The 12,733-nt window shown below is 40.6% G+C and overlaps 1 protein-coding gene across 2 annotated transcripts in view; it reads left to right on the top strand.

Annotated features, from left to right (window-relative positions):
* The first annotated feature begins 637 nt into the window (after positions 1 to 637).
* ATG4C (autophagy related 4C cysteine peptidase) overlaps positions 638 to 12,733 on the top strand; it is an 18,521-nt gene continuing 6,425 nt past the window's right edge. Inside the window, exons 1-8 of one of the 2 annotated variants that reach the window (XM_057370386.1) lie at positions 638 to 716; positions 962 to 1,053; positions 3,277 to 3,407; positions 4,207 to 4,290; positions 4,930 to 5,163; positions 7,703 to 8,033; positions 9,911 to 9,981; positions 10,551 to 10,687. In XM_057370386.1, coding sequence (XP_057226369.1) covers positions 3,332 to 3,407; positions 4,207 to 4,290; positions 4,930 to 5,163; positions 7,703 to 8,033; positions 9,911 to 9,981; positions 10,551 to 10,687 — 933 coding nt within the window. In that variant the 5' untranslated portion in view covers positions 638 to 716; positions 962 to 1,053; positions 3,277 to 3,331. Of the gene's footprint in view, positions 717 to 752; positions 818 to 961; positions 1,054 to 3,276; positions 3,408 to 4,206; positions 4,291 to 4,929; positions 5,164 to 7,702; positions 8,034 to 9,910; positions 9,982 to 10,550; positions 10,688 to 12,733 lie in introns of those variants that run through there. The other variant, XM_057370387.1, reaches the window with a different exon arrangement.

Raw genomic sequence — 12,733 nt, 5'->3', positions numbered from 1 at the left:
AGACAAACAGATTAATGAAGAACCTACTTTACAAAATACTTTTAAACTCCCCCCCCCCAAAAAAAAAAAAAAAAATCCCTCAGGAAGTAAGAGGAGATGCAATGGCTCTGATGGACTTTTAGAGAGGAAATAAAGCGGAGTCGAATCGGAGCACAATCAGCTGGGTCTTCAGGCTGAAAATTTAAATCCTTCAGGAAATTTGGAGCTTTTGGAGGCATTTTGCTGTGGAGGAGTNACAAGACACAGAATTAAAAAACAGAACCAAAATCAAACGAACAAAAAACCCAACAAAAAAAAAAACACCTATACCAGAAGAAAGGGAAACCACACAAAAAGGGAAACCGCACCCAAAAAAATCCCAAACAAGACCACAAAAAAAAAAATCAAAACAACCGCCCCCCAAAAAATACAAGGAAAAAGACGCTGTTAAAGGATAGCTGCAGACGCCGTGAGGGGCTGGGCTTCCCGCTCCTCTTGCCGGGATTTCGCTTCCAGCCCGTCTGGCCTCTTCCTCCCTCCCGCCTCCCAACCGCGCTCCTGCTGAACTACACCTCCCAGAGTGCCCCGCGCGCACCCGCCGCCCGTCCCGCCGCGCCCCCGCCGCGCTGCCTGCCGGGAGTTGTAGTTCGCGCGCCGCTGCGCCGCGGCCGGAGCAGCGCCGGGAGGCCGCGCGGAGCCCGGGCGGCCCCGGGCATGGCGGAAGCGGCTCCGTGAGGGTGAGCGGCGGTCGGGGGCGGTGGGACGGGCTCTCCGCGGCGGCGGCTCGCCCGAGGCCGTGTCCTGTGGGGCCGGGAGCCGCCGAGCTCCTTCCCCCGCGGTGCGTGTGGGCTCCTGCTGCTTGGCTGCGAATCCTGCCCGAGCGGAACGTTCCGTCCTCGCTGCAGGATTAAGGAATAATCTGTGGTTTTTACCGACCCGCCTTTAAAGTATCGTTTGTAACTGTTCTCGTATGTGTTTGCAGCTCCTTAAAAATGACCTCCGGCCGCTGCTCGCTGTCGTTTTTCCGTGTGGGTTTCGCCGACTGTCGCCGCTGCCGYGCCGGGCTCCTTCAAGGTACAAGTGAAAACCAAAGAGATCTTTATAAGAGATAATTTATCTCGTAATTATCCCATTGAGGCTTCATTCATCCTTTCCGCTGCAGTCTCACCGGCGGCTTGCGTTGCTTTTCTGCTTTTGATGCAAACAAACGGTGTTTTTGGGGGGTTTGGGGTGTTTTTCCTTCGGCTTTCAATTCCAGCCGTGTCCTGTTGCTCCCTGAGGGAAATCACCCTCGTGATGTGTATCTAGAGAACTTCTTAAATGAGCCAACTTCGGGATGAAACCGTTCGGTTTAGATTTGCTAGTTTGATGTTAAAACCCATTGGGCTTGAATTTGTATTCCCTGGGACCTTCTCCTGGTGCTGTTCCATTAATTCCAGGGAACTCTTACTGTGTCTTCTTGCACTGATGGGCAGAACCTGTGTTTTCCCAGTAGAAAAATTATACCTGGTTTGTGTCAGCATTCTTGGAAACCTTTTTTGCATCTTTAGCATAATGCCAGGGAAGAAATGTACCTGCAGGAAAGATAAATGTGCTGTGATGACCATTGTCTTTGCGAGGAAAATGAGCTTCTTTCTCATTTACATAATTTTGTCTTCATTCCCTTTCAGAATTGTGGAGTTTGTTTCATTTCTAATTTTAGCCAGAGGAAGCTTTTATAGGAATTGGTTTTTAAGGCAATCAGTGGTGTCTGTATAAATGGTTGTTGCTGATGGATTGTGTGAGGGARGACAGGACCAAACACACCTCCTGCAGAAGTTCATCTTACCAGCTTTGCTGTCTACAGCTGGTGATACAATCAGGCTTTCCTTTTTTTTTTTTTTCCCTGAAGAAAAAAGAGGAAAAAAGGCAGGAAGTTAAAACCCAGCTTGAAATTCTCCTTTTTTCCCCAGCTTAACACAAGGCTAATCATAGCAAGGATGCAGACACTTATTATTTGCACTAGAAAAAAAGTCAGTCTTCTGCCATGTTGGTGAGCTGGCATTGGTTCTTATTCCTGTAAAAAAGCAGATTTTTATGAAATAATATGATGGAATAGTTGGAAAATTGGCTAGGGATGGTTTGGGCAGCAGATTGCAGATCCCCAAAACAGTGAATCTCTGTGAGTCCTCTCAGGCTCAGAGCATAKTGTCACCCTGACATCTTCACCCTCTCCTTAATTACACTGTCAGTGATTAGGGTTTACTTAAAACATGCTCCCAGTGGAGAAAAGTGACACAGTTTAGTCTTTGTCCTGCTTTTGATCCCAGCTCCGTGGAGAATAGCACATGGAAAGGTAAATACAGTTCTAGGTACTCTTTTTAAAGCAAGGAGTTTTTCTCCTGGCCCAGGTTTGTTAATTAAATGAGGAAGTTCACTGCTGCTCACATCATCAGCTTAGATAAAAATCATCTATCTGAACTTAGATAAAAAAAATCAGTGAAGGTTGCAATGATATCCCAATGTTGATCARCTTTTGATGTTCCTCAAGAGCTGCTGTTGAAGCAGGAGCTCTAAATTTTTATTTGTCTGTGCAAGGGTTTGGGCCACCAACTATCATCAAGAAAACTTTCTGTGTCACATATTTTAAGGTGAACCACTGACAGAACACATGTGGTGGAGGAGATTTTATTAATTAATAGGAAGCTTCCTGTTACAGATGGGGCAGTTGGGCTATTGAGGGGGTTCTGTCCCATTTTCCCAGATTTCTTAGGAATAGGGATTGAGGGAATTATTTTTCTGTGTTATTGCCAGTTTAGGTGGSTTTTAAGGTGAAATCTGCCTTATCTTGCAATGCAGAAAGAGCCAGTAAAGATGCATTTCTTTAGAATATTTATGAGAAGTTTTTGCAAAATGAGCCTGTGCTGTGGTGGATTTTAACACAAAAAGTGCTTTTTGCATTCTCTTCAGCAGAAAGAGCAGCATTTTTCCTATTCCATGAGTGAGGTGCATCACAGCTCTTCATCGCACTGCTGATAAAACGAGTGTGCTCGTGTGCCTGCACAGCTTTTGTGCTCTAGAGCACTTTGTGCTGCAAGGGAGAACTGCAGGAGAACATTACATTTTATTCAGCTTTGTGTAGTGCTTTTATTGGTGTATATTTGGAATTAAATTATTTTATTACTTATTCATGGGACGCAGGATTGCTTCTCAGTGCCTGGTTGTGGAGGGTTCTGTGAGTTTATTGATGTTTCTGGCCTTGTCAGGCTTAAATACCTGAGTGGGGGATGCTGAGTGTTTACATTTTTGTTTTTGCAGTAGCAGAACTGAAAGCCTTACGAGACAGAGATGGCTTTTTCTCTAGGATTTGAATATGGAGGCCACAGGGACAGATGAAGTAGAAAAGATCAAATCAAAGTTTATGTCTGCATGGCACAACATGAAATACAGTAAGTGGAACAGARTGTGGTGAGATCTCATTAAAAGGAATGTTTCTTGTTGACATGAATGGAATCATAACATAATTAATACTAAAAATGCAGTATAGCCCTTGAAACAATTTTTCTTTGATATTATAAATCATCCCCACTAAAAAGCTTCTTTAGCTTTTCTTTTCTTTTTCAGACAAATCTTGCATAATTTCATTTTAAATGACTTATTTTGGAAGCAGTAAATATGTTATGTAAATGATACTAGATTTGCATAGACTTTTGTGCAGAATTGTATGGAATCATTTGCACAAAAGTTTTTTGTTTTTAAATGTATTTTTAAGAAAAAAAAWTGGATGGTGTGTGAGATACAAACTCCACTGAAGAATCTACTTCACACCCTTGAGGAACATTTTTTTCCACAGCTGAACATCACTAATTTGTGAGCAACCAGATTTTTGAATGTGCCCTTTACTAATCTGTCYTTGATTTTTCTGCTTACCCTTTTGGACCGAGATTGCTCAGGTTTGCCATCAGCTTTCTGATAAATTTTGTTAATTCTCATAACTGAGCTTTGGAGATGTCTGGCAAGATGAAAAGATCMTCTTTTTTCTGTTTTCTTCAAGGCTGTCACATGGTTGAAAGGGAATAGCAGCCATTGTACCCTAGATGGGATTTTTTAATGAGACTAAAACTCAATTTCAATGCTTTTTTATTTATTCCCCTTTCAAGAGTTATCTTTGGCTTAACCAGATCCTGTTAGCATTTCCTTTTGGAATACTTCAGGCACAAATTTGTATTTGTTTTGCATCTGTTCTAGGTTGGGTGTTGAAAACAAAAACTTACTTCAGCAGAAACTCTCCAGTCTTTCTGCTGGGAAAATGTTACCACTTCAAAACTGAGGGTGAGTACAGAGCACTTCACTCATTCCAGTCTTCCTCAGYAGGAGCTCTGTGGAGATATTTTTAATCTTCCAGAAAGACTGGCATTAACAATTATCWAATTCAAAATGTAAATATGAAAAGCTTGGAAAATATCATTTAAATGTCCAYCACTAATGCAACCCATCCTGACCTSCTTTATTCAGATTTTACACCAAAACCTTGTTCTTTCTGTAAATATTCCTGTTGTGATTTGCTCTTCATTTACCATCAATTGGAGATTTTCTTTCTAAAAACTGGAAATAAGTRACAATACCTGATCAGGGTCACTACACCAACACCTTTGTTATCACTTTCCARTGTGCAGTTTTTTTAAGCCTCTATCTCTATTTGACCATTTACAGTTGGGTGAATTAAGCACTTACTTGCAGGTCAGTGATCCCCCTGGCACAATGATGTCTGCATTGCTCTTTTGATTTTTTTTTTCCATCTGGCACATTTCTATTATGTTTGCCTTCCAAKTTGCCTTTGTTGTATTTGAAGCAATTGTGAATTTCTGTAAATTTGCCCTGTTTTTCTATTAGATTGTGTGTTTGCTGCTTACTTTCTAATAACAGAAACGCCATAACAAATTAAAATTTAAACTGTTGTTTGCCTTCCAGAATCTGGTGAACTCTCTACAGATGGGTCCARTTTTGATAAAATCAACACCGAGATTTCGGGGAACGTTGAGGAGTTTCGCAAAGATTTCATTTCCAGGATCTGGCTGACGTACAGAGAGGAATTCCCTCAGATCAAGGGCTCTGCTTTAACCACAGACTGTGGCTGGGGCTGCACGCTGAGAACGGGGCAGATGCTGCTGGCTCAGGGGCTGATGCTTCATTTCCTTGGGAGAGGTGAGTTATGAGAGAAGATTTCTGTGTTTGACACTAGCACAGACATTCTGTAGATTCCAAAATGGCCTTTTTTTATCCCAGATCTGCAGTGCTAGCTGKTTTTGGTTGTGGACTCCTCATTACTGTTGGAATTGTCCCATTGCATGAGTGATGGAGCTGTCCTGCTSTGCCATTTCTGAGAGCCAAAGTGTGCCCAAGCAAACTTCTGTGGAGTTTCCAGTATCTAACTCTGAGTTAAAACATCACAAAAGTGCAGATAGCAAAAAATGTGTGAATACTTCTGCTGAGAACACAAATCCCTTAAATATCACTTATTGATCCCCCTAYGTGGGTATTCTCATCCATGCACATGGATGTGAAATTTGATTGAAATTCCTCTTGAAATTTGATTGTTTCCTGAGCTCAAGATGTGCAGATGAGCTCCAGAGCCCATAGCTGTGGGCTATGGCAGAAGTGATGTTCTTTTATCAGTTTTAAAGTTGTCCGTTATTGAATTTCCTCTGGTGTTAATATATTGAGTTCCTAGAAGGATTCTAATCTAACTTCAATACATCATTCTCCATGCAGAAATGTTCACTGTGTCATTTCTTCCCTTCCCCCGTGTACTTAGAGAGGAATTTCCCTTTTTTCCTTCCCATTGTCTTGTCTGGAAGCCCTCCCTCAGTCCCTGGCAGTTGAAGAAGCAGCTTTAGGAGTTGTGGGACACTTTCTGCTGTCACAGATGAAGTGTCCATGTCCTTCTCATTCTTCCAGGCTGAGCCATGTCCTGCAGAGAGGTATTTTAGGTTCTCASAGTTAAACACCTTTTGTTTCCAACCCCTCCCCAATCCCTTTCATAACAATCAGCCATTGCTTGCTGTCAGAATGACCCAAGACACTTGGGGGGGTTCCAGAGAACACAGTGCATTGTTTCCTCARCCATTTGTGGGATCCCAGTGATACTTTAGCAGAAGATTTTCTGAAAGCCTGTTTTGATAATGCTTTGCCCTTGCTKTGCAGCTCTGATGTAAGCTGGGAACAAGGTCCCAACCCAGCTGCACCACAAAGTCTCTGTTCCCAGCAGCATCAGGGCTGAGCTGTGGGATTGGCTCATGGAATGTTCCTTTGGCTGAAGATATTTAACTGAAAAAACATTCATWATTCTTTTCAACTGATTGCAGGTAGCAAAAAATGTGGAAATACTTCTGCTGAGAACACAAATCCCTTAAATAACACTTATGTTATATGTACATTTAAAAGAAATTCAAGACCTGCCCAGAAGACTCCCTGTGAGCAGGAGTGTGTAATGGCTCGTTTGAAAGTAACCCCAAACAAAAATGCCCCAGGTTTCTATCTTTAAAATCCATGGTTCCAAAGAATTCCTTGCATGTCTCCCTTGCATCCTCATTTGGAAAGCGATGGGGTGATTCCAGAGTGCTTTTGTTTCTGTGGCAATCCAAATCCACRGAAAGATGGAGTATGRATGGTCTTTCTGGACTACTTTGCTCCTCACCTGGCCTTCTGACAGCTGGTGAATTATCTTTTGAAAGTCTTTTTATGAGGTCTGGGCAGCTTTGGAMACATATTCAGGTGTTTACAGGAAGTTTTTCATGGCTGTTTACCCTTTTCCCAGAGATGTTTTCAGTCTCGTTTAATGGTGATGTTTCTGTTAGGAAGCAAAACTTGCCTGAAGTTTCTAGCTGAGATATTTCCATTTCCACTGCCATGGAATGTTCCAGTTATTGCTGAATGATGTGAATAAGTTTTGATTTTAAATATTGAGTTTTGATTTTAAATATTGAGTTTTGATTTTAAATATTAAGCTTTACTTTGAAATGCCTGTGCTTGAAACAGGTGAAGCTGAGTCCAGAACAGCAGGGCCTATAGGGATGTTACACTGAGCTTACACAGGCTGGGTCTGTGTTCAAGTAATTGTTGGAATTGTGGAGAATTCCAGGATCTTCCCTGGATCTGCTGAACCCCATATTCCTGTAGAGAAATGCTGTGTGGGATGAATCATTTGCAGGGAAACCTTCAGCTGGAAAAGCAGYCTGAAGATACTGTGCTGAATGACATTCAAATGTGTTTGCCTTGTAATCTAAAAGAACTAATGAATTTWGTGAATAAAGAAATCCTGCCTGGTTTTCTGATGATCTGCTTTGACATTTTGCCAGGAAGAAGGGTTTGCTTTTACATCAATAATTCCTCAGGTCTGCTTGGTTTTTTAATAACTGAAAATTGAGAAGAATTAACAGCTTTTGAAACTTGTAGTTTGACATGGATGAAAGGTTTTTGGATAGCAGTGAATAAGGTTCATGTATTTAATGTGTGAGAGAGTTCTAACCTATAATCAGGTATATTTTGTTTATTCTSGTGACTGGGATGGTCAATCAAAGCAAATCCTTCTCTACTGGATTTCTTTGTTCACCTGTGAACAGCGACATGTAAAATACACATTATTGCTTTAAGGAGTGTGGGGGACAAAGGGAAATGCTTTGCTTCTTATGCCATGAAGTCAATAAATATTAATGCTAATATGGCTTTTGCCCTCGTTCTGCAGCCTGGGTGTGGCCAGAAGCTTTGGACATGGACAGCTCAGACTCAGAGTCCTGGACCAGCAACACGGTGAGGAAGCTCACAGCCTCCTTCGAGGCGTCACTCACAGCAGAGAGGGACCCCAAAATCCTGCCCCGTCCCCAGCGGGGCCCAGCCAGGAGGAACTGGGATGTCACCGAGATGAGGAATGAAGTTTATCACAGGAAAATCATCTCCTGGTTTGGTGACTCCCCTSTGGCAGCCTTTGGGCTGCACCAGCTGATAGAATACGGGAAGAAATCCGGGAAGATCGCGGGGGATTGGTACGGGCCCGCCGTGGTCGCGCACATTTTGAGGTAAAACACCTTAATTCACTGTTCCTTTCCTTTGTTACATCACAGAGAAGCATTTCTGAGTGTCCTGAGATCACTTCAGCCTAATTGAGCAGCAAACTGTTCATTATTGGCTTTGTAAAACACCCGTATCAGGAGCAATTCCAGAGCTTTTCCACAGGCAGAAAGGGAAATGGCAGCAGGTGCAGGAACTGAATGCTGAGCTTTTGTCAGTSTCATTTCAGGAAAAAACCACAACATTCCTGTTTACTTGTAGAATCCCAAGTATCTCTCCCAAAGCTTTTAAGTGGAGCTGCATTTAATGAAATGTTCTAAAAACTAACCACTCTTTCAACCTTGGAACATGCATAACATTAGAGATTTTTTTTTTTATACTGTAACCTGGGGGCTGTAATGTACTGATAGTGTAATGAAATGTCAGAGCTAAAATTGATGTTTTCAGCATTTCTTTGCACACATCAAATTCTTGTGAAACTGTAAATGTATGGGACTATTAATATTATAATTATACCCCAGTAAAAGTAAAGGGTCTGTGACATTCAGCGTGGTTAAAAAAAAAAGTCGAAAGTCAAATTTCTCCATACTGTGAGCCTTGATATCCAATTCTTTAAATTTTTGGGGTTTTTTTTTTGTAGTCTTATGTGCTTATTTTCTTAGTAGATTCCTGGTTACCTATGAAGTGAATCACTGATAAATCCTTCAAGCAGCAGAAGCCAAAGTTCCTGCATTTATATATTTTTTTATACACATAAATAGAAGAATTTGATATTTAGTGCAAATGATGTATTAATCTGAAATGCAGCTGTATTGAAATAATCAGGTGTACATCCATGCACATGCAAACAGGGATGCAGGAGTTTAGCATTATTAATGTGGTTTATTCTACTTTTTTCTGATGATGGAAGCTGTCACAATTTTTTGCTTACTCTCATAAATTATCTGTTAAATTATTTGTCTCCCTGATGGGAGCAGCGGGGATTTGGTGCAGAATTACCACAACCCCAGTGGTGATTTGCAACCCTGCAAAGGTTTCCTTTCCTGGATYTTTCTCTCTTACAGCAGCACTAACAATGTACAGCTCCCTCATAACTTGGGAATGACTGTATTAAACTCTTCCTCAAAATATAGTGGGAAATAAAGGGATAGTGACCATTTAATGCAGCTCTGTGTGGAACTCAAAGGCAAATCCTCTATTTTGAACAGTTTCATTGCTTTACAAATGCAGTCCCTGATTGATGACCATGGTTCTGACCAGCAACATAGATTTTCTTTTTACATTTTAGGTCTGTTACTCTCAGTTTTTCTGAGGAGAGTCCAATATTGTAACTATATTTTTCAAACTTTTGGTGAAACCTTGCAGCTTTTTATTTCCAGGTGCTATTTTTGTGGCTTTTGTACAAACAGAGGTAAAATAAAAAGATCTAATGAGTTGCAAATAGTATTTTTGTCAGCAAACTTAGCCTTTATCATCAATATACCAGAAAATTGTTATGAACAGAAAGAAATAAAGTAGTGAGTGTGTATTGAATTGTAAGTTGATGTGGGATTTGAGGCCTTTTTTTGTGGTTTTCATTTTTTCTTCTMAATAACCAGGCATTGTCATCTTGGCTTGGGAGAAACATGTTGCCATATAGGTTGGATCTTGGTGTCCAGTGTTTGAAAACAAWTAAAAACCCCTGACCCCACCACCTTTTATCAGGAAGGGAAGGTGTCTTGGATTAAACAAAACAACCCCTCCCCAAAAAACCCAAACAAACAAAAAACCCCTTATAACAAACAATTAAAATCAACCTGTTTCTAAAAACCCAAAATAATTTGCTTATTTACTGTTAATATTTTTTAATGGAAGGTAAATTAAGTAATTTTGTGTTTGTACTTAGAAAAGCTGTTGAAGAAGCMAGAGACCCTGAGCTGCAAGGAGTAACAGTGTATGTTGCTCAGGATTGTACAGGTAAATATGATTTTRTAGATTTTTGCAAACATTTTAGATTCTTTTTATGCCTTTCAGTTAGCACTTAACAATAGAGCTTTAAAGGGAAAAAAATCCCTATAAAATGGATCCACAAAATAGAGAATATGCAGACAAAGGGGTTCTTGATATGTGGAGATTCTCTTTGTCCATTGCTTGCTTGGAGTTTTATGGTGGARTTCCAAATCAGCAAATCAATTATTGCCTCTTTTCCTTTTACACGTAGATGTTTCTGTTAGTTGGAGGCTTTCAAGTTTTAATTATTCCTGTCAGAAGTTTATATGCAGCAATAAATATTCATTGGCTTTCTCCYAACCTACCCCTTCTGCATTTCCTTGGCATTGCAACTCAGCAGCAGCAATTAGCATTCCACAAAATATTGCTGGGATTGAGGGGACACAGCACTGGTCCTGAGTCTCCTGGGGCTGTGTTTTGGAAGCACAGGAACATTTGGAAGGGCTGCAGTTTTTTAGTTTGCCTCATTGTAGGTGTGTCTCTAAAAACTAGAGGTTATATTTGAAATTTTGATATTTCTGTGTCTCTCCTTTCAGTCTACAGCTCAGATGTTATTGACAGACAGTGCTCTTTTATGGATTCTGGGAAAGCAGGCACAAAAGCTGTAATTATATTGGTTCCTGTGAGACTTGGTGGAGAGAGAACAAACACAGACTACTTGGAGTTTGTAAAGGTATGAAATGAGAGTTCAATCATTTTTCAAAGAGGAGCACAAGGGGATATGAAAAGCGACTTCACGAGGGTAATTCTCCCCATTAAACGTGTGGTGGGGATTTTACAGTTGAAGGTTGTAAAGTTTGACTTTACAGATTTTAAATTTCCCTATTACAAGATCAGACATAATTGCAGAGCACATGATGTCCCTTGGTAAAGCAGTGATAACTGTCCTGCTCCTCCAGCAGCCACCTGAAAAGACATTAATGCACTGGCTCAAATTACAAATGGTAATTTAATATAGCAGGGCTCTAATAGCATATGTAACTAAGGATCAGGCAGCATTTTAAAATATAAATACACTCTATTCCTTACTCTGTTTCTTATTTTCTTAAATGTCAAATGGTTTAAAGTTGTTGCTTGTCTGTTCTTCCCATTTTCTTTTGTCTCTTTGTTCCCATGGAATTATTTGATATCTGTAGTCACTCTTTAATTGTTTTTTCACTGCCTGGATGAATGTTTGTGAGGACAGTGGTGCAGGAGGAACAAGCAGTTACCCCAATAAAAAATGAGCTGGAAAAAAGGAAAACTCCAGGAGAAAGCAGAGGGGGGAAGGTCTGTGCTGTGTTTTTTTTCAGCAGAGGTTCTGCAGACACCTGAGGATGTGCTGTAATCCTGCTCTTGCTCCTCTTAGGGAAGAGCTTGTTCTCTTATTCCTTCTGCTTTTATTTAATTTTCCATGCTCCTCTTTATCTATCTTTAAATTTTGATTTCATTTTTACATTACCACAGCATAGTAGCATGACCAAAACCAGAGAGTCTGCAACAGGATTTACTTTTGTGGCTCTCTTGACTGGAATATTTTAGGAAAACATTTTGGTTGTTACTGGCATGGGAAGACAGACTGGTGAAGGCTTTTAAGTGATGAACTTAAATTGTTTTGGGAAAGTTTTAATTTTTTGTTTCAGCTGCTTCCCTGGCTGATTCCTGCCCTTTGCAGCCTGATGGAGGCTGTGATAAGAGAGTTTTCAATTGCCTGAATCAGTCACTGCTGTGTCTGCCTTGACTGTCCCCAGAAGTAACTGCATTTCTTGGGAGTCTGGCTTTAAGTTAAAAATGCAGATTTTAGAATGTAGCAYGAGAGGTAATTTCTACAAAGAATTTGATATTTATGGGTGAAAATTGATAAATTTTTTATAATTCACTTTCACAAGAAGCTTCCCATAGATTAAACAGTTATCCATTACTCTGAGTAGCTTTACTCCCTCTCTGCTCTGTCCTGCTTGGCTCTTGGAGCCTTTGCCTCTGACCTGCCTGAATGTTCTGTGATGCTCAGAGCATTTTCCTAGGAAACCTTCTAATTTATAATTTAAATWAAGTTTTTAAGGAAGCCTTCTCATTCATGCTTTAAATAAGCATCACTTTTTTAACCTGTGTCAACCATGCTGGATTTGACTTTGTAGCATTTCAGGGGAAGTTTTTAAATTATTTTATCCTTGTCTAAGCAGGGAAAATTTTATCTTGAGAAGCCTTGGTATTAGTAGTGTGATAATCTCAATCTTTTTGTTGAGAGAAAAGTTCCCTACTTCACTTAGGAATGTCCCTTTCCCAAAAGTTCCACCTTCAGATGMTTCCAATTCCTCTGCCCTCACAGGRAACATGCAGGGAGATTYATGGGSCCTGTCTGTGTTTCTCTCCTCCCTGGTTTGGGGTAGCTGTTTTTAGAGCTGCACCTTGTGATTATTCTTACTTCAACTGGCATTTCTCCCCAAGATGTAAAAGTTGATGCTCTGGCCAGATTTGTCCATTTGAGTGCAAAAAGAAGAGAATCCCCAGGGGCACAGGAGGTAAATGTGTGTGAAAACTGTAAATCTCATCGCTTTGGGATATTTTGATCAAGGAACTGGTGCTTCATTCATGACATGATGTTTTGTCTCCTCCCCAAAACTGTGTGTGTGTATCTCATGGGAAGGGAGGAGTTTCTCTGGAACACCTGCTGGAATGGTTTCACTTTGGTCAAGCTCCAAGAAGTCGTGGAAAAAGAAGGAAGTCATTAAAAAAAAAA

This window comes from Malurus melanocephalus, unplaced genomic scaffold, assembly GCF_030028575.1.
Source record: "Malurus melanocephalus ecotype Western Australia unplaced genomic scaffold, MMel_1.1 scaffold_125, whole genome shotgun sequence".
Taxonomy (NCBI): Eukaryota; Metazoa; Chordata; class Aves; order Passeriformes; family Maluridae; genus Malurus; species Malurus melanocephalus.
Note: the sequence above shows the minus strand (reverse complement) of the source record. Positions and strands in the feature narration are given on the sequence as shown.